Source organism: Coffea arabica, chromosome 6e, assembly GCF_036785885.1.
Source record: "Coffea arabica cultivar ET-39 chromosome 6e, Coffea Arabica ET-39 HiFi, whole genome shotgun sequence".
NCBI lineage: Eukaryota > Viridiplantae > Streptophyta > Magnoliopsida > Gentianales > Rubiaceae > Coffea > Coffea arabica.
Window position 1 is genome coordinate 62,842,912 of NC_092321.1, and position 23,442 is coordinate 62,866,353.

Below are 23,442 nucleotides of genomic sequence, written 5' to 3' on the forward strand. Positions count from 1 at the left end.
CAAATTTGACGTGGTCTTTTGTGTAGACTTAAAGTTCAAGAGGGTTCCCATATAGTCTCTTCTTGGACTATTTACGTTTGTTAATTACGTTTCTCAAATGTTTATAAGCCTGCATATGAAAAGTTTTTGGGTTATTTCTTATTTATGGGTGCTGATTCATGACCCAGTATCTGTTACATTTGTTGGCCCTTTTCATAAGTTTTCTCAGACATTTTTCTAAATGAGTTTGACTGCCCAATACTTTGAACAGGCACATATCATTTTATGCGCCACTGCAAATGTGCTATCAAGAGATGAAATATACTGTCTTTCAATCACATAGGCGCCTTTTGTCACTGTATATGAAGCTTGAAAGAGATCCATTACCATATAATATACATCAATTCCTGTCAATATCTCTACTCTATTACCACGTACTAGTACACCAATTCCAAACTCCAACAAACATGAAAATATTACATGTCCAAATGCAGTGTTGTTATGACTTCAATATCGAACAAGCATTAAGGAAAAATAAAACAAGTTGAAAGAGCTCCATGTATTGACGGCCTGGAAGTGAGGTTACAACCTGTCTTCAATCGCAGAGGCATGGAAGTGAGGTTACAACCTGTCTTCAATCGCAGAGGCATGTCACGGTGGTGGCGCGGCAAGTCCAAGTTCTTCCATAATCAATCCAATGTACTCGTATCTCTGAGATTTGTCAAACCAAACAAATGCAATTTGCTGTCCTTGGTTGTCATCTCTGGCGAAGTACATTGTTGCTTTCAACTTCACAGTGCTTGGCAATTCCATGGCTTTCACAATATCTTGGACTACAGGAACACCATACTTGGTAGTTTCGTCATGTCTAGCTTCCTTATAGTCCATGGAATGAGCAGTGAAGCGGCTGATTTTGCTAATTGCATCATTTAGCCTTTCCCTATCACCTGAGAATCATTTGATTTTGTTCCTCGAGAACCTTCGCACTCACCAGCTGTTCCAAAACTGAAAATTGGACGTTTTCCTCTCACCGCTCCTAGGATCGGAGGGACGTAGTAAACATTCTCACCTTCCCAAAGATAGTTGCTGTATGGATGGTCTATCGAAGAGGAAGCCACTGTCTTTCCCTTGTGACTTTTGATTTGTGGGGGGCTGATTGCACTTTGATGGTTCCATGGGAACTGGTTCACAAGCCGACTGCGCATAGCTGCATGTTGCTATTTTTTTCCACGTAGTCGGGGTGTAATGTCGTAGAGGAAGCAGCTCCCTGACAATTTGAAGTCCTTATAGTCTCCATTTGCCTATAGAAAATAACATAATATAACTAATGGTTAGGGGATGGCTGAGGTCGAATATTCTGTATTTCATGATGGTCACTGTACTACGTGTTGTATTAGCCATATATTCGACTGACCAACAAACTACATAGGGAACGTAGCTAAGAAATTATAAAATGTAAGAGTTCGGATTTTGCAGAAACTAGAAAAAATATAAAGATTATGATGTTGTTAGACAAATGAAATGGAGAAGAGCTAATCATTTTCATACCTCTTCCAATTGTTGCCAATGCTCGTCGCTGGCTGTGAAGCAATTATTTTCTTCATCCCAACCAAGTTCGGTCTCTGGTTTAGAAGACAACCCCCGAAGCTGCGAGAAACAATACCATTTTTTCTTGAATCTGTGCATTCGAGACAGGCACTGTCTACCTAAGACAGGCATTTCAAATTTTTCTCTTAAATGGGCTGTTAGGATATTATAATTCTACTCCTGAGTCTTATGCATGTCCCATGTTTTGGTGATAACCCAATCAACATAGGTCGTGATGAAATTGTAGTCCATGGTGGGAGTCCAATTGAATTTCTCTACCATTTGCTGGGGTAAAAGAGGAAAAACTTGCGGTAAGGATGACTGATGGCTAATGAGAGACTTTTGTCAAATAAAATTTCAGGCAACCAAATTAATAAAATGACATGCATGAGTAAGAAAGCCTGTGATGATGAGGTTGTAGCATTAGAATTTCAGACATGGTTCCTATTACCAAAGTATTTATTACTAAATGAATTACAAAAATCAACAAAAAGAAACCAGTATAATGCATGCTCATCAGGCTTTGTATTGCTTTCTCCAATGTCCTTTTTTGTCACCATAAAGGTCAAATATTTAGATGTGTATCCGATGTCAAATACATGTGACTTTTGTCAACTAAAACTAATTCCACACAATGATAACGGGCTCACAAAATGGTCCAATTGCAGCAAAGTATTATATTTTGTGACTCAGGGCATCTTAAGCTATAGAACAAGTTCAATAACAAAAATAGACATAAAGGCTAACAAGAGGTACATGTTCGAGGATAATAGCCATACAGATAGCAATGGCACCATACCCACGTTTGGTAATTTTCTACACACAGTTGGTAGTCGTTAGAGTGGCTTGACAAGTGTGTGGAGCAATTTGAACTGCAGCTAGTAGGAGAGGCTGCAACATTGAGAAACAAATGAATATAATTTCCTTAGCACTAATGCAGAGCAATTGAAAAGGGTTCAATAGTGTCCACAGGGAGTCAATTTTGTGCTTTGATCCAGGCATGAATGAGATTACCAAGCATACTGCCCTTCAAATTCGTTTACCAATGCCAACTTCGTGGGGTGTAAGTGGCAAATAATCTACATTGATGCACTACAGCAGTCAATTCTTGCCAAAACTATAAACAAAACTTAATCACAAGCCCAACAACAATGAACTTCCTTAAGAAGCTAGGCCTTTACTTTTCACAACCATAGATAAAAGAAGTTTGGTATTGGTTATTAATTATAGCCCAGCTAGTGTGAGTGCTAGTATGAGCACGTAAGGATTTTACTTGAAACACAAAAAAAATAATTTTTTTGAGGTACAATTTATGAACAAAAATCCATACTCTATTTATAAATTTCATAAGACTCCCACATTTTTTAGAATGTTGATTATTCCTATTCATAGATGCAAATTGTCTCAAGTAAAAAATCCTTTGGCACTTTCTTGGTAGTCAAAAGCCGTTATATAAAAAGAACATTGAAGAAGTTGCGAATGAGATGGGATTCAATGGATTGAGGGTGAATTGCTACAGGACGATGAGTGGGAGCTCCAGACTTTTTCCTGTTTTTTTGGCCTTAACTAATTACCTGCAGAAGTAGAATAAACATAGGGCATGAATTCTTTTTTCTTGTTGTCATCGTCATCATCTTACCCCACTTGCTGCAATTTTTGCTTGTTCGGAATGAATTCTTTAACACTCTACCAAACAAAATAACTTAATCAAGGCATTACAGTATTGATACCTTTTAGAAACAGAGGGGGGATATCACATAGTAATATAAAAAAATGCATTAATTAATACGCCTCCACTTTGACATATTTAGCAACGAAACATAAGCACCAACAGCAATGGAGGTTCACCTGACCCATATTATAGGATTTGAGATGGGAAATTTATGAGTAATACCTGCCGTTGTCGAACTTTTATACACTCTCACACCTTTACTGCGGGAAAAAAGTCCAAGTCTGAGATGTAGTGGCCGCCGCTTACCAATCAATGGTCACCGATGTGAAGAGTGCTAAGAGGCCAAGAGTTTGAGAGGTTTCGAAGGGTCGATCCATATAGCTGGAGTAGGCGATCCGGTAAATTGTTTCACCGGGAAGATAGATAGAGAAAAAGAACCGGCGGAAGAGGACCAAAGTGTTTTTACTTTTGCTGGCCTTTACTGGCGCAGCTTGGTAGATCTACCACGGCAATTCTCTCCCCTCTGGTAATTGTGGGAACAATGGCTAGTTAATCATAACCGCTCATCCAGTAGCCACGTGCCAAGACAGGCATCTGATTTCAACCATGGTCATGACGTGGACACTAACCCAAAAAAGATATGGAGCACCACCGAAAGATTCTGTGTGCAATTTTTTATCCTATCCAAATGATTTCTTACATTTTATTTCTAATAAGCAAAAAAAGAACCAATCCAAACATAGTCAAGGTTATCTTCACCGTAAGAGAAAGTAGTTTAGTTAGGCATAAAGTTAAGCATGTGTAAGCATATATGAGTCCTGTAATAAGGCATGAATGACAGAAGAATGTAAAAGTAAGAATGAAAACATCTTATTCAAGATCTTGAAATAAAACTCATCAAACTCCCTAAAAGTGTTTCTTCTACTAGCTACCTATCTCAAACCTTTCCAAAATCCTCTTCTTTTTCTTTCTTCAATTCATAATACAAGGTATTTATAGAAGCAAAGCCCTAACTAGATTGCTTCTTGACAATGATACAAAGTTATTTCTTCAAGACTTTAATGTTCCTTCTTACAAAAGTCAGTCGAAATTCATTTGCAAGTGAAGCTGTAAAGCTAAGTGAAAAGCTTGTAAGTGGCTGTGCTACATAATGAGAATCTGCGGGTGGAAAAAGTGGGTGAGTCCACATTTTTTGTCAACAGTTTCACCTCTCCTGCATCTTCTTTGTCTTTTTTGGAACATCTCAATCGGTGGGTAAAAAATATGAGTAATCCTGTGTTTCTTAGGTTGCTAATCTTCTTTGGAATCTTGGTTTGCTCATTTTTGTCGTTTTCAAAATCGTTTTTGAATCCTCTCTAAAGTATTGCTTGTATTCCACTTGATTCGAATTGATCGTGAAACACCAAAATCTACAAAAACAACATGTTTTGCATATTAAACCACTCAAATGCAAGTGTTGGTTATCAAATGTGACTTAGAGAAATTGTTGGTAAAAAGAGATAAATTTTATTCTTAACCCTTAAAAACACACCAAAAATTAATAATAAAATACACTAAAAATATGCAAAATAAAACACTTGTCGTACGACTAGAAAAATGCATGTGCTTCACATTTTATATTATGTATGACAAATTACAACTATAATCTTGCAATTTCTCTCGAGAAATTATAGGCAAAAGACATTTAAAACTTTGCAAATAACAAAGTTAAGCATTGTTATTTGCATGGCTATTTAGATAAGCTTATGCATCATGCATTCATTCTAATGTGAGTTAATGCAATTTGACATAATACCTTTTATATCCCATTGATTTGTTTTGATTAAATAAAGGACAAATTTGTAAATAGAACTAAAAGTACATTGATTTTAAGATGTAAAATAAAAAAAATACGATCCTCATAAATGGGATATATTGAGTATCAATATTCATAGTGCTATTGATTTTCTGTAATTTTGAAAATTTACAATGAAATAATATAAACTCAATGATGAGAAACACTTTTGGTTCGTTTTAGAATCTCACGGGAAAAAAATAAGCTACTATATCATACACCTAAGCCAAGCACGTGCAGATCACGTGCCCTGACTCTTCCCGCCAGAATTTTCCCGCCAAACAGCTACTCCATAGCCCATGCCCTCCTCATCTGCAACCCCATTTCTGAATCCCCTCTTCTCAACTCAAAGATTTGTGGAACTGAGACAGGGAGATTCATAGAGATGTCAGGGTGGGACGAAGGAGCTGTATACTACAGCGACCAAGCCCAGTTCCCCCACGGAACCGGTGGCGAAACCGAGCAAGACCAGGCGGCGGCCGCCAGCCGCCACGTAGTCCTCCGTAAATTCAAGGAATTCATTAGAAACTTTCCTCACAAGAGCCAACCCAATGTTTTCCCTTACAGAGAAGCTCTGCTCGAGAACCCTAAATTCTTGCTCGTTAACATGTCCGATCTCCTCGCTTACGAGCGTGACCAGACCCTCCCGGAGCTCCTGCGCCAGAATCCTGCCGATTATCTTCCTCTGGTATTCTGGGTTTTCGTTTTCTTTTCAAGTATGTGGGTTGATTTGTTTACGTACAAGATGTAATATTTGCTCAAAGTACCATGATTGAGGAAATTGGACAATTGTAATTAAATGATATTTTATCTCTCTCTCTCTCTCTCTCTTTTACCTTGTTCCAAAGTTTTTATGAAATGGGTTATACTTATATTGGATAATTTTGATGGGTTTGAGATATATCTTAAATAATTGTGCACTTATGCTTCTAAAGCTTGATTTTTAAGCCTTTTCTGGCAATAGGTAAAGTACTTAGCTGAAATGCAGATTTTGACTTTTTAATGCTTTTAGCATATATTAAATGCTACGTTTTTTGAATGAGTTGAAAATTTCACTGGTACTCTTACTTTCGTGTTTAAAATGCACGAGAGTGTGCAGGCCTTAAGGATTATTTGATTATTAATGCTTCAAGTGGCAAGAATGATACTTGACCAATGACCTAATCTTCTTCCTTTGATCAGTTTGAGACTGCAGCAGCTGAAGTTTTGGCAAGTTTGAGATCAAGGATATCTGGGGAGACTGGCGAAATGGAGGAGCCCGAAATTGGAGAGGTGCAGATTCTGCTAAGATCAGAGCAGGACTCCATGTCAATGCGGTCGCTTGGGGTCAGTTGGAACCCATTGATTTGTTAACTATCTTCTTTCATTTTCACGGTTTCAAATATTGAAAATTTCTGAGTTAGATTGAACTTTTAGTTCTCTTTTCTATATTTGTTTTTGCTGGTTGGTGTAGGCTCATTCGATTCACAGCTGGTTAACATGTCTAGCTCTTATTTATTTATTTATTATTTTGTTGTTTGATGCAGGCACAGTGTATCTCAAAGCTGGTTAAAGTATCAGGCATTACAATTGCTGCATCAAAGACTAAGGCAAAGGCAACCTATGTGACATTAATTTGTAAGAATTGCAAGAATTTGAAGATTGTCCCATGCCGTCCGGGACTTGGTGGAGCAATTGTACCACGTTCTTGTGACCACACACCTCAGGTTTCCTTGAAAACCATCTTTCTAATTCTTCTGATTTATACATGTTGCCCAAGAATGTTTAAAGTCTTCATATTAATTGCAGACTGGGGAAGAACCATGCCCTGTTGACCCATGGGTAGTCATTCCAGATAGAAGCAAATATGTTGATCAACAGACACTGAAATTGCAGGAAAATCCCGAGGTGTGAATATGATTATTTTGCCAAGTTGTAATGATTTAATCACTATTCTGCATTCCTTTTGCTTACAAGGGTATTTATGTTATTTTGAAATCAAAGGATGTCCCTACTGGGGAGCTACCAAGGAACATACTCCTATCTGTTGATCGCCATCTGGTGCAGACAATCGTACCTGGCAGCAGACTGACTGTTATGGGCATTTACAGCATTTTTCAAGCTGCTAATTCGTCCACATCGTAAGAAAATTGGATTAACAAACTGGATTGTAGCATCTTATTTACTTTTAAGCTTTCCATTCTTCTTATGAAATTATGTGCAGTTTACTCCATAATACTCCTTATTTTGGATTCTGTTGTAGGCACAAAGGAGCGGTTGCTGTTAGGCAGCCCTATATAAGGGTTGTGGGAATAGAGGAAACAAATGAAACGGACTCTCGTAGTCCAGCCAACTTTACAGCAGATGAAGTAAGTAACCTGCATGTGAAGAAAGTTAATGTAGTTTACAGAAGAAAATTTGCTCTGTAATCAAATGTTTGTAGTGTAGATATGCTACTTGTCTTTATATCCTAACCTGTGGAGGGATGTAGTGTAAAATTGTTATTCCAGTCTATATCTTATCCTGTCAAGTAATCTACTAATTAATGCTTTACATTCTAGCGATGATAATATTAAGTCCAGTAGGATTCTATGAGCCAAGTCCAGTTGCACCAGGATTTCAGAGAATATCTCAGAAAGTACTGTTATATTAAACAATTATTAAGCAAGTCTCCTGAAATGTGTATTCAAAACCAGAATTGCATTGTCAGTTGGTTGCAGATGGTTGAGCTCATGACCTAGACACCTAGTGGTTTTCTGTCTAGAAATGCTAGATATCATCCATCAACGAACTGTGAGATAAAGTGGTAGAAAAAGTTCTTTTGGTAGATGATGTATTAAGACACAGTCCTGGAGGTGACAAAACTAATATTCCACTCATATTAAGTTAATGCTGCTCCTGAATTCTTCAAAATCTTCTCCTACCTAAATAGGACGTGTGTCGTGGGACTTTTTCTGGTGCTGAACTCTTAGCGTACTGCATATCCTTTCATTCGTTATCTATCTAATAAATGTTCATCTTTTGAGCCAAATTCTACTACATATTTTCGTAGCAGACCATTCACAAGAATATGGAGATTCTGCTTCATTGTTTTTCTGTTCTGCCCTTTCTGAAGATGATATGAATTCCCACAGATAGAAGAATTCAAAAAATTTGCGTCAGATACAAATGCATATGAAAACATATGTTCCAAGATTGCCCCCTCGATTTTTGGTCATGAAAATGTGAAGAAGGCTGTGGCTTGTCTTTTATTTGGAGGATCTAGGAAGGTATGCTTTAGTCGCGTCACTCTATTAATGTCCTTCACATCACACATTCTTAGCATAAACCTTCCTCTGTTTATCAGACTTTGCCTGACGGTGTCAAACTCAGAGGCGATATCAATGTCTTACTCTTGGGAGATCCATCTACTGCAAAATCACAGGTTAGTTTCATGTAACTGATAGCTGTCAACTGGATATGCTTGATGATTAGCTTTCTTCTAAATCACTTCTATTTTGCTTCAATATATTTGCTAAAGGACTAGCTTAATGCCTCCCTTCCCCAGCTACTAAACTTCTCATTCTTTTCATACGGGACAATTTACCTTCACTAGTTTCCTAGGCCCAAGTATTCCATGGATGTTGTTTGCTGTTTATACAGTTTGTCCTGTTCTATTAAAAAAAGATTCTAAATTCATGTTTCTCTTTTGTGAAGTTTCTGAAATTTGTTGAGAAGACTGCTCCAGTAGCAGTTTATACTTCTGGAAAAGGCTCATCTGCTGCTGGTCTAACAGCTTCTGTTATCAGAGACAACAGCTCAGTAAGTTCAATTCCTGTCTTACCTGTGTAGAAAGCAAACATCCATTTCTCTAAACCTCTTGATGTAATGTTACTTAACCAGTGTTATTGCTTTTGGTGTTAGTTATCTTATAACCTATTATTCTGATTAACTATTCAAACAGCGTGAGTTCTATCTGGAAGGAGGAGCCATGGTCTTGGCAGATGGAGGTGTTGTCTGCATTGATGAGTTTGACAAAATGAGGGCAGAAGACAGGTGAGTGAGAATAAAACAGGGCTTGATAATACTCTTTCCAATCAGTTTTCTTACTGGAATAGTCGAGCTAATAAAATGTGGCCCAGGGTTGCAATTCATGAAGCCATGGAGCAGCAAACCATTTCCATTGCTAAAGCTGGAATAACTACAGTTCTCAACTCTAGGACTTCAGTCTTAGCAGCAGCTAACCCTCCATCTGGGCGTTATGATGACCTCAAGGTCTATCTTCAATTTCTGTTGCTGTGTAATTTGTAATGCTTCTATTTAAGTTGTTCATCTCATAGGATATCACTTGTGCTAATAAATTATTGGCTTTCCAGACTGCACAAGATAATATTGATTTGCAGACAACAATTCTTTCCAGATTCGATTTGATATTCATTGTTAAAGATATCAGGATGTACAGTCAAGACAAGGTATGTGAACAACATTGATTCAAAATCACTACATTTTCCCAGTTCTCTTTTTTTTTTTTAGCATAAAAAGTATTGGTCTTTAACCTAGTGAGTTTCTGTACTTTTTTAATTGTAATGTTGTGTGTTAAGATCTGAATAACTCATTTTTTTGTGAAATATGCCACGTTGAGCTCTTACTTGATTGGCACTTCTATAGAAAGTAGTAGCTTGCAGCTACTTTAATTATTTTTTCTCCCTTCACAGAGTATTGCTAGCCATATCATCAAGGTTCATGCATCTGCCAATGCAACCATGAGCGACTCTAGATCTTCTAAAGAGGACAACTGGCTGAAGAGGTGTTCACTTGGTTATGCTTACAAATTTATGTTTGAAAGACTAAAGTCATGGCTATACAGTTTCATTGCTGAAGTATATGAAATGGTGCATGCAGGTACATACACTACTGTCGGACTCATTGTCACCCACGACTATCAGAGTCTGCAGCTTCTGTATTGCAGGAGAACTATGTTAAAATTAGACAGGTACTTCGACTGCCTTGTTATGGTGAGATTGGAACTTCTATAGCAGTGGTAGTAGCTTGGATCCAACTTGTAAAAATAGATACTGTAGAAGACATTTTTCTGATTCTAGAAACTCAGACAATGTAGTTTGAGACACGGGTTCCGTTGTTTAGTTTAAAACGGAGCACATAGAAATACTCTGTCAGTTTAAGTCAGTGCAACAAGTTCCTCGTGTCACTCTACGAGAGTAAAGCTGTTCTTTCATAATATTGAGACTTGAGTCATTTTCTGATAAAGTGTGAATAAGAAAAATAAGAGAGCATAGTAAAATTAGACTTGGTTACTCTCACTGAAAGGGCTTCTGAGAGAACATTCATTGAAATGTGATTGGCAAACAAATCCTACTGCTCAAGGTCCCCAAGTCTCAGAGTTTTAGATAATGATATTTAGATTGTTTTTCATTGTTTGCTTTTGCTTTTCTTTATCTTGTAGGATATGAGGAGGCAAGCAAATGAAACTGGGGAAGCAGCTGCAATACCTATCACTGTGAGGCAGCTGGAAGCTGTAGTGAGGTTGAGTGAAGCGCTTGCAAGAATGAGGCTGTAAGTTCAAGGAAATGAATATCCTATCTGTAATGGTTTTTTTGCTTGATGAATGCATAAATCAAAGTGTCAATGCTTATTTTGTGGACACAACTCTCATCATCCAAATTCTGGGACATCAAATATGTTGAGGGACTGTATTTGCCTGTACAGTATTTGCACCAACAAACAGTTGAAAGTTCCTCATGGAGGATGAGAGGGGATTATGTGTAAGAGGCAATTCTGTGTTTCTTATTGTGTGTGCAATCAGGAGCAATTGCTTTTGAAAGCTGTTTGCATGGCCCATGCTCCAATTCAAAGTAATATGTGCAGAAGTATTCTTATTGTCTACTTTGTCTTGTCGTTGCTGGTTTTTCAAATGAAGCATTAGTCTGCAATCTGCATGCACACACGGCACAACAGGAGTCTCTGTAGTTTAGATGGCTTTAGATTCAACATCCCTTTGTGCTGGTCCAATGTTTCAAATTTTATCAAACTGATCAAGATCTTTCTAGAACTGAATATTGGAATCTCTGCATTGCGTGGTCCAGTCTTTACCATAGCTACCCTGGGCATGGGGTGTTGACATAAAATTGAACAACTTCTGCTTAAACACCAATATTGTGTGCAGAAATGCACTTGAATATGTTTGCTAGTTACATTGTCTGAATTCTATGCATGTCAAGGAACCAAGTTGGCAAGCCAAAGGGTTCTCATTCTGCATTGCAGTCAGTCAAGATATGGTATTAGCTTCATGAATGTGTAATAAGGAACTTCTCCTTTAGTTGCAATATCTCCAAGTAATCTGGAACTTTTCTCTTTTGTGGCACGAGCCAGTTAGAGATCAGGGTGCATCTCTCGAAGGATTCTCTGCAGAGATTCTTGGCCCAAGTTTTAGCTACCTTGGCAGAATTTTCCTGTTTTTGAGAATAGTTGCTTTTAATGGGGGTTTTTTTGCTTTGTTATTATTGTCAATACTTTTGCATCTAATGTGGGGTTTGCTCTATACTTTCAGGTCCTATCTTGCAAATGAGAACCATGTCTCAGAAGCTCTTCGGCTTTTCAACAATTCCACAATGGATGCTGCACGATCCGGAATAAACCAACATATAAATCTTACACCTGAGATGGCAAATGAGATAAAGGTTTGCCTCTGGTTCAGTTTGCCTGTGTTTTTCCAACACTTACTCTACGTCCGCGAATTGATGCCATCCCCTCTTGTGATTAAACAGCAAGCTGAAACTCAGATAAAGAGAAGAATGGGAATTGGAAGCCATATATCAGAGAGACGGCTAATTGATGAGCTTACCAGGATGGGCATGAATGAATCAATTGTGAGTTCTTGAACTTTTCATCTTCAAGATTAGTTATTCCATTTTGTCTTGTCTATATAAAATTCACTGGCATATGGCAGGTAAGAAGAGCTTTGCTGATCATGCATCAAAGAGATGAAGTTGAATATAAACGAGAAAGGCGGTTGATTGTTCGTAAAGCTTAGTGTTTTGTTAGTCATCATCTTGAGCTATCAAGAACCCCTAGCATGCTCTTTCACTAGTAATTGTTTGTAGCTTTTACATGTAGTCACTGAGCTGGAACTCTTGATTGCCATTTGACACTTAACAGAGTAAACAGAAAATAACCCATAGCATCCACCATGAGAAGTTGAATCCAACCATTACTTGGGACTTGGATTGCAGATGAACTCTTTTGAACACTTCTATCAAAGTACCAAAAGATGAGTATCCTTGGCAGTCCTCTTGACAAAGAAAGGAAACGGAAGAAAGATTAAAATTACAGCAACAATGGTGAACTTTGGGATGCATGTGTATGTACTTTCAATTGGAATTTTGATCAATCTATTTTCTTTTAAGCATGTGTATATATTGTAAGAGATGCACCATTACAAAATATGGCTTACAATTTAATTTTGTACACAATTGTAGGAGAGATATATAGCCGCAAAATATGGTCAGATTACATAATTTAAAAATTTTTAAATCACTTAAGTTTTAAAATCTTAGGGAAATTAGTTTTGTATAATGTATACACTTGTTTTTTTTTCCTTTTTTTTTTAATTCGAAACTATCCAAACAGGTTAATTTAATCACTTAAGTTTTAAAATCTTAGGAAAATTGGTTTTGTATGATGTATGTGACCTCCCCTCCTACACCTTTTTTTTTTTTTCAATAGACATGCACTTGAATTCAGAGCTATCAAACCAAAAACAAAGTATTCAACTTACAATTATAAATTAGATAGTTATTGGCTGTCTTAGCAAATAAATACAGAATCGTGTTTGAATTATAATTTTACGTCAAGAACTTTTTATGTTTTTTAATATTATATTTTTTTAACAATTTTTTTATTTGATATATATTAAATATATATATATATATATATTTTTTAACAAAAGCTCCAAAAAGTGGCTACCCAATCCATAAAAAGTTTTAATCCCAACCTTCCTTTGCGATGATATTTAAAGAAGAGGGGAAAAAGAAGGAAAAGCATAATAATTTTGAACACAGAAGCAAAATAATGTTTCCTTGTCAATTTGTAGCATCTCCTTCGTCATCAGCAGTCCCAACGCTCGCTACTTCATTTCTATGGGGTATCAGAAAACCCCTTCCACCAATCTTCTTTTCTTGTCCTTCTTCTTCTTCGTCTTCCACTTCCCTTCGCTTTTCTTCCTCGCTCCCTCAGCAGCCCCTCAGGTCAGCAAGTGGGGGAAACATAATACTATTAAAGGTTCATTTTTTTTTTCTTTTGCGCTCTACTTCTCACTGCTAAAGTTACAGGTGTGCTGTTCTTGGTGCTGGCTTTGCTGGGCTTTCTGTTGCTTGGCATTTGTTGCAGGTATCGTCTTTGTTCATGTGTATGTAGTCAAGTCTACTAGTGGTTCATTGTGCATTTGTTTTATAATTTGGTGCTGCCTGGTGATTGTGAGTGAAAGATGAAAGGATGAATATAAATGTTCGTGACATTTCTTGCTTCCCGTTTTAATCTACTTTGAATTGCTTTTATCTGTTGCTGTAATATTTTATTTTGCAGCACGGCTCCAGGGATTTGCCTTTGTTAGTTGACATATATGATGAAGTTGGTATCGGTGGGGGTGCATCAGGAGTGGCTGGTGGACTTCTCCACCCGTATTCTCCTAAAGGTTTGTTTTGACTTGGTTTGCTTTTGAATCATCTTATATTAAATTCCCCCTTCCTGTTCATTTTATTGATGATTCAAAAGATTAAATTCTGAAGACTGACATCTTTACTTGGGTTGGTACACTTTGTCAGTTAAGCTTCTCTGGCGAGCTGAGGAGTGCTGGAATGAGAGTTTAAACCTCATACGCATTGCAGAGCGTGCTAAACAGTCCAAGGTGCTGAACACAGAAAGACCAGAAGCTGTTCAGAGTATGAATTTTTCTATTATCAGGAGACGGTTGGTCCTTTCTCTTATATCATATGAAATTCTGGGATGTGTCTCATCTGCAGTTCTGTAACCTTTTTTTACTACTATGATATAAGAAGACAAATTTTATTATGTTGTTATCACAATATTCACAGGGGTGTAGTGACGTGTTGCTTAGTGTGCTCCATTGATTCCATTCACCATCCAGAAACTAGTTGATCAATAGGCTTAATTTCAAACTGTTGAAGGATTCTGTAATTGGACCCAGAGGGATTGCTGTTGGCTTGATAACTACCTGATTGCTTAGGTACTTTATTCAATTAGCCATCCATCAACATATCCATTCAAATACTGGATAGAGTTAGGAGTTCATGGTAATACTAGTATTCCTTTCTTTTTAACTTGATAGGGTGTCTTTAGTATCGTATTAACTGTAACAAATTGGACTACAAGCTTAAACATATTATTGCTAACCCTCTTGAAACAGCAATTCTCTAGATTTATATAACCAATTAATAGCTGTTGTATGACGAAATTTTGCTTTTTGAGCTGAAGGACACTGCTTCTTGGTGATTTGTATCCTGAATTTGGTTTCTATGTCTCTCTTTTGAGCTTAATGTAGGAGCCAAAATTTAATGTGACCTCAGATATTAATAATTATCTATGATGTTTTACTTTTGTTCTATGTTTTTTTCTGGAGCGAATTTCGGTTTTTTTTTATCTGAATGCAAATACTTATATTGAAGCAAGAAATTCTTAACTATTGAAGTTTTACATCAGAGGGATCCTGAGACCAGCTGTCAGTTTAAAGAACATAAACATAATGGACCATGTAAGTTTTCAAGATTATATGTTGTATTTTGTATCTCAGGTACTACATGTAATAATATATACTTTTATTGCCCTCTATTAGTAGAATGCTGAGAACTGCCTTGCCAGTTGCAGAATAGAGTCAATGGACAAGCATGCTGCAGAAAACCTTGTGCCTGGTTTGTCTGTGCCACTCAATGTGGCCTTTCATATGCCTGAAGCTTTAAATGTTCACTCTCAGTACTATCTTGAGGTCTGGAAAAGAGTTTGAGTGGTTGTAATCTGTATAATTGGGATCTCTCCCTGCACTTGTTAAGAACTACTTATTTTGAATACTTCAACAGGCACTTTACTTAGCTTGTCAAAATTCAGTCGCAGAAATGTTGAATCTTGGTGTTGCGCCTAGAGAACTGAATTTCTACAAGACATCTGTTGGCAGTCTCCTTGAATTTGCAGGTAAGAAGTTGTGGATCTTTTTTTCTATTAATTGTTGCCTTAATAAGAGAGGTATGCTGAAATTCTGAAGAATGGCATTTTAAGTTTATGCATACCATAAGATTACATTAACTCCTTTTTTTCATGGTGGTTAAAGCCTATATGATCCCTGCACCAGCTTTGCAAACATTTTCTTTTAAAGAGATATATCTAATCCTCCTTTCTCCCTCCCTTATCTTCCCTTCTTTCCACCTTGTTTCTGATGAAGTTTCCTTGCATTGGTTCCTTAACCATTGTTTAGATCACTGCATTTGTCGTTCATTCTGCAACTCTTGCTCTTTGACTATCATAATGACTGTTAGCATATGATGCATTCCTTCCTAATCATCTCCTGCTAATTGAGTCCTATAAATGCATGAAAGATGTTATCAATCAATTGTAATTAATATCAGTTACATTGCACAAGTTTTGTGAATGCTGGATACTGGCATTACAAAGTCCTTCACTTGAATTCCTTGTGACTAAGATGCACATATCTGGAATTAATCTCCATGAGGGGTTCAGTACCTTGGACAAGAGTCTTTGGCTCTTCAAGTATATGCTGTCACTGAGAGCTTATTCCTCATTGATACGTGAGAAGCAGCTGAGCTATTCTGGATTCGACAGAATAAGTCAACTGCTTGTAGAGAACTAAGCATGATTAGATGAGAAATTTGATAAACATATCCTTTTCAGGGGAGTATAACGCCGTGGTCATTTGTCTTGGTGCCAGAGCAGCTTTTCTGCCAGAGTTTTCTGGAATACTTCCCTTGAGAACATGTAGAGGTGTTGTTACACACATGCAGCTTTCTGATAATTTCAGGTACCTTTGAGGCTCAAATAACTCATATTCACCTAGTTTATTATTCTAAGCAACTGATAAAACTTTCAGAGACCAGTCGGTTCAACATTGAAAATTTAATATTGTGAATATCCAATAATTATGGTTGCAGAAAATCACTAATCTTCTGATATTGGGAGAAAACCTGAGTAACTAGTGCATCCTATACAAGTAAAATTTAGGAGCCAAATGAGGAATGCTCTTTGCTTCAACAAAAGTTTGTGACACGCCACATTATATATACTGTTTACGACTCTTTGAATTATTGCAGCACCAAGCTTAATCATGCAATTATATGTTTTTTTCCCATTTTCTTTTGATTTCCTCCAGTGTATCAAAAAATTTGTCTAGATGAGTAGTTAAACGAAACATATCTACAATTAGTAGAAAAGCATAACTTGTTAATTTTTTATAAAAATGCGAGTAAATTGGTGAACTAACTTCTCTTTGTTCTCTCTTTAATGTTAAGATTTGGATGAAGGTTTTTTTTTTAAAGCGTAAGTAGGAGGTCTCGAATCCGGGATCTCTCACTTACACTGCCTTCCCCCGTACCACCCAACCTATATGGATACAAAAAACTTTGCATCATAATATCACCCTCTTGGCCGGTTTCAGATATACTGCCTTAAACATCAACCAAGCATTGTGTTTCGCGTCTCTTTAATCGATAATATCTCTGAAAGTACATGTATTTCTCTTTTATCAGAGAAGAATATCCACAGCATAGTCCCTCAATCCTCTCAGATGCCTGGATTGCTGTACAGGGTCCTCGAGATCTGTATTTGGGCTCAACATGGGAATGGAGGTCAACGGATTACTCAAGGAATGTCCCAACTGTAGAAGCTTCTGAAGCCTTAGAAGAACTTCTATTAAAGGGATCTGTTATATATCCTGCAATAAGCAACTGGACAGTCAGAGGAGCAGTTGCAGGACTAAGGGCAATGCCACCACTCACCCCTCATGGATCGTTGCCAATTCTGGGTTGCGTAGATAATGTCACAGGTCGAAATCATGCTTGTAAATATTGGGTATTTACCGGTCTTGGTTCAAGGGGCTTGTTCTATCATGCGTGGCTTGGTAAATTGATGGCACAAGCCGTACTTTCACGTAGTGAACATTCAATCCCTTCAGAGTTGCTTCTTTGGAAACAAAAGATGAAGCAATAACATACAGAGGATGTCTTCAGTCTAAACTATTTCAACTGAATATATTGTAAAGAGGACATTTCTGTCCGAGCAACTGCTTTCAGCTAATGCCTGGGGTTTGGATTTTCCCCATATTACAGGAGCAAAGGCTATTCAAAACACTAAAGCATGAGTCTTGAGCATAAAATGATAATGACAATAATATCTGCTTCCACTTCTGAATGAATCCAAAGATTGTCACTCATGTCACCTTGCCCGCACCTTGCAAATAAAAGTTTCAAGTTAATTAGTGCTTATGCTTCTAGACATCTCTTTTGCTGATGGTGTATGGTCCTAAAGTCAAGACCACCACCCTGCAAACTGCACCATCAATGTTATAAAACAGGGCGGAGCAAATCCAACAACTGAAACTTAATGTGGAGTGGTAGTGTGACGATATGTTCGAATGCCAACATGATGGTTGGTTGAACGCTATCAGTTGAATGGCAAGGCCAACCAAAGGATGAAATACTGAATGTTTTTACTATTACATGTGAGAACTCCAAAACGACCCAAAATGCTAACTGCTAATTCCAGCATTAGGAGTCGAAATGGCTTTACATTCCAAGAAATGTTAAGATCCTTGTACCACCACTAAAAGCTTTTTCAGCAAAAGATGTACAGGAAGTTACCTAACGAGGACACATGTACAACAGATAAACATGGCAAGTGAAAACCATCTCCAGCACGAAGTAGCAAAACAAGGATTAATTCATCAAGATGGCCTCCATATATAAACCTGACCCCCGCTTGTAGCACTAGCCAGCGTCCCAACCTCGTATGGATGAGCGTCGAAACGACATGGAATTGCAGACATGTGTTCACTTTGTAAAGTTGCAGTAACATCTTTTCCCGTGGTGGAGATTACGTCAACTCCTCTTCTCATGTTCCCAACGAAAACATAAGAATCATCCCACCCCCATATTCCCCTGTTTTGCGAAGTGGAAATAAGAAACAAAAGAGACTCGTGGTTAGAGTATCATTGTTATGAAGAAGGGAAACTTAAGTATCAACACCATTTTGCACAAAGAAGTATAAATAATATCCTATGATATGGCAATGCATCATGGCTATCCACAAGATCCATAAGACCATCAAAGCATATCAAAGACTGAAAAACCATTTAAGTTACAAATATATTTCTAACTGAGACAGCCAAAATAAAGATTGGCAACTTAAAATGCGCACATATGTATCCAAATAATTCAACTAAGAGAAACTAAAACATATCACATGCCTTCCTTGTAAATACTAGGGTTGCCAAATTCCCATATGGTTGAAGCAAAAAAACCACCTCTGTACAGAAACATCCTTTAGAAACCTCCGTAAAAATGAATTCACTTGAAATTATTTCAAAAAACAAAAAATACTCGTCCACAAAAAATCTCCACATCTCCCTGGAAAAAGTGCTGGGTGCCTGACTTTAAAACAAACTTTCTCCTTTAAATATTTTCCCATTTTACCTCTGTTCATCACTCTATGAAGCCTACTATGACAATCCTATAAATCAGAACTACCACAGCATCACGAAGGGAATGGTTTGAAATCAATTGGTATACTGTTTTCTCCCTTTTCTTTTTCCCTTATTTTTTTTTGGGGGGGGGGGGGGGGGGCGGTCTGCATTTGCGTGAAAGTGGGACAGAGGCTGTGAATATGTCTTTGGAACAAACCTAACAAAATGAGAAATGTGCAGTTTTCTTCGTAGAGACCACTACAAGAAACAGAATTTATCTAGACACAGGAGAATAAAATTGAAAGATAAATCCATATGGTAAGCAATCTATTTGAGGCATTATTAATCAAGAATACAGCCACTTTGATTCATAGACTACTTCTTCCAATTCAAGGAAACAACTTATTAGTTCAAAAGCCAGCAAAACAAACAACAGCATTGTTCTTAAACGGACAATTTTACCTGAAGGAGGAAATCCATCTGCCTGTCTGGTTGTTATGGTATACCATTGTCATGTTTTGATAGGTATCTCCACTAAATAAACCAACCATATTATCAGCACTGCACAGACAAACAGAAATATCAAGCATGTTTCCAAGTCAGAAACTGAGGTTCAAGAATTACTGTGCATCTGAAACCAGACAAATTTTCCAGCAGACAATCTATCTTAAGAAAAAAGCCAATGTTTCTGAGCGAAGAGATTGAATGTATGGAACACTAAGTCTGAAATGCCAAGCTTGTACATTTGGAAAGAATACCAAGACAAGATTAATTCCAGAAAGTATACCAGAAAGTCATCCGCGATTAACTCAAACAGGAAATATACCAGAAAGTAATAGGTGATTTTACTCAATACGAGGAGAACTCAATGAATGACTTCAAAGACAATTAAGAGAGACAGAGATGCATGGATGAACCCCACAAACCACCAATCAACATACACTAAAAGTTGGAGAGTTCTTGCCATGCTTATAATGCCTTAAGCCCCAAAGACATCTCTTTATAACTAAGGATTACAACATATTTTCAATGTGCATTAAATCCATAAACTTTTTTCTTATTAAAATCAACTACAACACACCTTGTAGTAGCAAGGAACCTTCCAGAAGGTGAAAAATAAGCTGAGTGCACAGCTCTTTCATGCCTAATACACTTCAAAGCTGTTGACCTGTTAACACCAACTTTTCTCAAATCCCAAATGCAGGCAGTACCGTCTGTTGAACTTGTTGTCATGATGTTTGTGTTCTGTGGCTTAAAGTCTATTGTGTTGATCCTATTTTGGTGCAAACCCCACGAGGATGAAGATTTTCCCGTTCTTGCATCCCATACCCTAAGTTGTCCATTACCCTCACCAAAGTACAAGGAGTTCATATCATTTGGACTTTGAGAAAGAGAAAATACAGCATGATCACCAGCATACACCAATTCAAATAACTCTCTCTCAGTATCCATCAACCTTATAAAACCATTATAGCAAGAAGTGAACATCTGCATTGAAATACATAGGGCTGTTGTCAGAAAGCAATGCACTTGAAAGATCAAATGACCACAATCATCATAAGCTAGCACTTACAGGAACATAGTACCAAGCAGAGGCAAATTCTATCAAAATGTACATACATGCCAACTATTTTTAATAGGAGTACATGCATGAAAGTATACTACTTCCTGATTAAGAACACAGATGCCAAAATGTCTTATTAGGATAAAACTTAAAATGACAGCAGCTATATCCTTAAAACAAAAATTTTCTCCTTTGTGCTTTTTTTTTTTCCTTTTTCTGTGGTTCCAACTTCCAACATTAAGATAAAGTTGGTTGTGCAGATAGGTTTTAGACTATATCAGGTCAGAAATACCATTGAAGTCAGGCAGTGGCACCAGTATAGTTCATGTGAAAAGGATAAACTGTAAAATATTGAAATTACAAAATTACCATTCATGCAAAATAAGTGTATCTGTACCTTTGATAAAGAAAATGGATTACACGCTATCCCCGAGATTGGTGCTGGATGAGGATGATACAGATAAATCCCATCCCCATCCTCAGCGTCAGCATCAACATCCCAAAAGCCAACATCACCAAACTTGTTGCCTACGACAACTATTCTAGCATCTGTAGTTGGTAAAAACCTTACATTCAGTATTCTCCCTGGCACCACACGTGCAATATTATCCGGTTCCAATTTCAATGCATCGACGTCAATGGAACCCCATACCTTTCTTCCTACTTTCAAACTACCCAAGAGCTCATTTCCTTCCATTCCCTTAATTGTATCATCCAGTTCATTATTACTCTCACTCAATCTGGATTTTCTCGAGCAATCCAGTATTGCCTCAATGAGTTTTCTATCGGATGCATCTGTTCTATAAGCATCTCTCATACTGATAGGCCCTCTTTCATAAGCTCTTTTTGTTAATGGGGATTCTGAATCTGAATTGGGGTTTTTCCTAGATATAGAACTTTGGCTTTCATCAAAATCATCTTTAAGGCCACCAGCAGTCGAGGAATCTGGTGCCACTCCTCGAGTCCTGAGAGACCTGCGAAGCACTATTGGAGTTTCTGTTCTGTGTTTCTTCTCAGGGCTCACTTTGTAAGACTTAGTTTGAGTTCTGAAGTTGCAAACAAAGAGAGAATACATAACAAGATTAGTAGTACATTAATTCAAAACATCTCATCAAAGAAGAAAAATCATTAGCATATTCAGACATAAGAACTTGCACCTTTACAACTTCTAAAATGCCCCCCCCCCCCTCTTTCTCTCTCTTTCAAACACACAGACAAAAAACAAAACAACTATGATAAGGGCCTTTATCAAGTGTCATACGATTCTCACTGTCACCATTCCCCCCTAGACTCCTCCCCCTCCCCATCTTCCCCTCCAGGGAAAAAAAATTATGATATATAACAGCACTGAAGAAATTATAAAAGCCAGCAAAATACCCAAAATAAAAAAAAATATGAAATTAAAAAGAAAAAAATTGGAGATACTCACACACGAAAACAAAATAGACACAATTCACAAAGGATTCCACTTTCCAACGGGGCTAATAATCAACTTTAAATACAAAAATTTACACACCTCCAATCACAAAATATCATATCCCTGAACATAAAATTACACATATAATTTGTATGTTACCAACCAAGAAAAAGAAAGAGAGAAACCTCGGGCGCTTGGTGGATTCAGAGAGTTGGGAGAGTTTAGAGTGGATCTTCAGAGCAGCAAGCATTTGATCGTTGCGCTTGATGTTTTCGAGTCTCAGTCTCTCGTATTCTGTCAACTTATGAGGGGCCATTTCTATGACCTCAATTGTTCACAAAACACGAAGAAAAACACGCACAACACACACTGGACAACAGAGTGAAGAAGAAGACGCAGAAATGCTTTATTTAGGGCTCTTTTCTCTTCTGTTGGTATTTGGAGAGGAAATGGGGAAGTGGCGGGGGTTTTTGTCGAACGTGGAAGCTATTATTAAAAAAATAATTTCGGCGGGAAAAGAAAATAGGCGGGAATGCTGATGTCAATGTTGGGAAATTACGTGGCATTCCTTGGATGAGTGACGTGGATGGTCACTCTTCATCGACGGGTAATATTGAACTGAGTAACTAGATTTGACCTTGCAAACTAATTGGTTAACAACTCGATTCGAATTGGCTTTGACTGAACTCAAGCTACTTGAAAGTATTATGAAGTCAATTTCGAGTTTAAGGATCGAGTATTTGAGAGTTTGATGAGTTCTATCGAGTATTGGATTAAATAATTAAAAAATATATATGAAATGATTAACACAGGCTTAGCATTATTTTCGAACCTTGTTAAGTCGAATTTGAGTATTTCTGCAACTTCCTCAAGTTGAGTTCGAGGTTGACCTCCTTGACGAGTTCAAGCTTGAGCTCGATTTCAAGTAGCATTCATATCATTCGAGTTCAATCTCAAGTATAGTGTTGCTTGAACTCGACTTGATTTAACAACACCTTTACTCTAGAATTTTTTGTCCCATGATGTGCTAAGGACAAAAATTATTGGTCCTCATACAAAAAATATACAATCAGTTTTTTTTAAAAAAATTTCGGTCCTTGTACAAAATAATTACAATCAGACTCGGATGTTTGATGTTTTAATTAACTTGCTTTAATAATGTTTTAAGTTAAATTTAATTATAGTAACATTTTACAGTAAGATTATCTTGTATTAATGTTTTACTCTAAGATGGATTTTATAAGTATCTTTTCTAGTTATTTAAAACAATCGATTAGTTAAATTTTAAAACCTTATAACCTCATTGGATTGCAATCTTTTCTCTTTTTTTTTTTCAGTGAAAGAAAGGTGAATGGCCTTTTGCAATATATCACCAACATTGAGGTTTTCTTTAGAGGGCAATCCAGTTTGCTACTATGTTGCTAATGATTGATGAAGGTGTTATAAACATAGCTTACCCAATTTGAGACCTTTTTTTCTTAAGCTATTAAAGATCAACATGTGTGTGTTTTCTTCATGAAATGGATGCTTGAGGAGACAAGATTGCTCATCAAAAGCATTCTCAAAATTAAATTGATTTTTCTGTAGTTTCCTAATCGCCAGTATATTACCGATTGCAATTCTGAATATATAGATAGAAGGGAAAAAAATATCCATTGATTATTTTTTTTTCCAAGAAACAAAAGATTCCAGCATCATCCTTTTATGATTGTGT

The 23,442-nt window shown here is 37.1% G+C and overlaps 4 protein-coding genes across 21 annotated transcripts; 2 read left to right on the top strand and 2 right to left on the bottom strand.

Annotated features, from left to right (window-relative positions):
* Positions 1–301: 301 nt before the first annotated feature.
* Positions 302–4,010, bottom strand: LOC140009709 (uncharacterized). 17 transcript variants are annotated; one of them, XR_011817240.1, is made up of 5 exons: positions 3,461–4,010; positions 3,141–3,252; positions 2,370–2,457; positions 1,528–1,851; positions 302–1,280 (listed from the first exon to the last, which is right to left on the bottom strand). XR_011817240.1 is itself a non-coding variant. In XM_072055981.1 (5 exons), the coding sequence occupies exons 2-5, from the start codon at positions 3,166–3,168 to the stop codon at positions 1,166–1,168; spliced, it is 330 nt and encodes a 109-aa protein (XP_071912082.1). In that variant the 5' UTR covers positions 3,169–3,252; positions 3,461–4,010; the 3' UTR covers positions 302–1,165. The 17 variants fall into 17 exon arrangements, 2 of the variants coding, with proteins under 2 accessions (XP_071912082.1, XP_071912083.1); XR_011817238.1 differs by having other exon boundaries at positions 2,366–2,457; XM_072055981.1 differs by having other exon boundaries at positions 1,528–1,626.
* Positions 4,011–4,274: 264 nt separating this feature from the next.
* Positions 4,275–12,456, top strand: LOC113694908 (DNA replication licensing factor MCM5-like). The gene is made up of 19 exons (XM_072055980.1): positions 4,275–4,415; positions 5,256–5,760; positions 6,255–6,398; positions 6,599–6,778; positions 6,861–6,959; positions 7,056–7,192; positions 7,315–7,420; positions 8,186–8,320; positions 8,398–8,475; positions 8,748–8,852; positions 8,995–9,086; positions 9,173–9,305; positions 9,407–9,502; positions 9,746–9,837; positions 9,933–10,023; positions 10,495–10,604; positions 11,599–11,728; positions 11,816–11,917; positions 11,998–12,456. The coding sequence occupies exons 2-19, from the start codon at positions 5,458–5,460 to the stop codon at positions 12,079–12,081; spliced, it is 2,217 nt and encodes a 738-aa protein (XP_071912081.1). The 5' UTR covers positions 4,275–4,415; positions 5,256–5,457; the 3' UTR covers positions 12,082–12,456.
* A 570-nt stretch (positions 12,457–13,026) lies between these two features.
* On the top strand, positions 13,027–17,421 carry LOC113694678 (uncharacterized). Its single transcript, XM_072055985.1, has 9 exons — positions 13,027–13,294; positions 13,379–13,436; positions 13,632–13,740; positions 13,871–14,015; positions 14,766–14,817; positions 14,902–15,048; positions 15,140–15,251; positions 15,966–16,092; positions 16,817–17,421. Exons 1-9 carry the CDS (start codon positions 13,053–13,055, stop codon positions 17,274–17,276), a joined length of 1,452 nt encoding a protein of 483 aa, XP_071912086.1. The 5' UTR covers positions 13,027–13,052; the 3' UTR covers positions 17,277–17,421.
* LOC113694679 (uncharacterized) lies at positions 17,415–22,202 on the bottom strand. 2 transcript variants are annotated; one of them, XR_011817248.1, is made up of 6 exons: positions 21,914–22,202; positions 20,709–21,357; positions 19,829–20,235; positions 19,210–19,308; positions 17,927–18,223; positions 17,415–17,516 (listed from the first exon to the last, which is right to left on the bottom strand). XR_011817248.1 is itself a non-coding variant. In XM_072055984.1 (5 exons), the coding sequence occupies exons 1-5, from the start codon at positions 22,042–22,044 to the stop codon at positions 18,010–18,012; spliced, it is 1,500 nt and encodes a 499-aa protein (XP_071912085.1). In that variant the 5' UTR covers positions 22,045–22,202; the 3' UTR covers positions 17,756–18,009. The 2 variants fall into 2 exon arrangements, 1 of the variants encoding a protein (XP_071912085.1); XM_072055984.1 differs by lacking the exon at positions 17,415–17,516 and having other exon boundaries at positions 17,756–18,223.
* Positions 22,203–23,442: the final 1,240 nt, after the last annotated feature.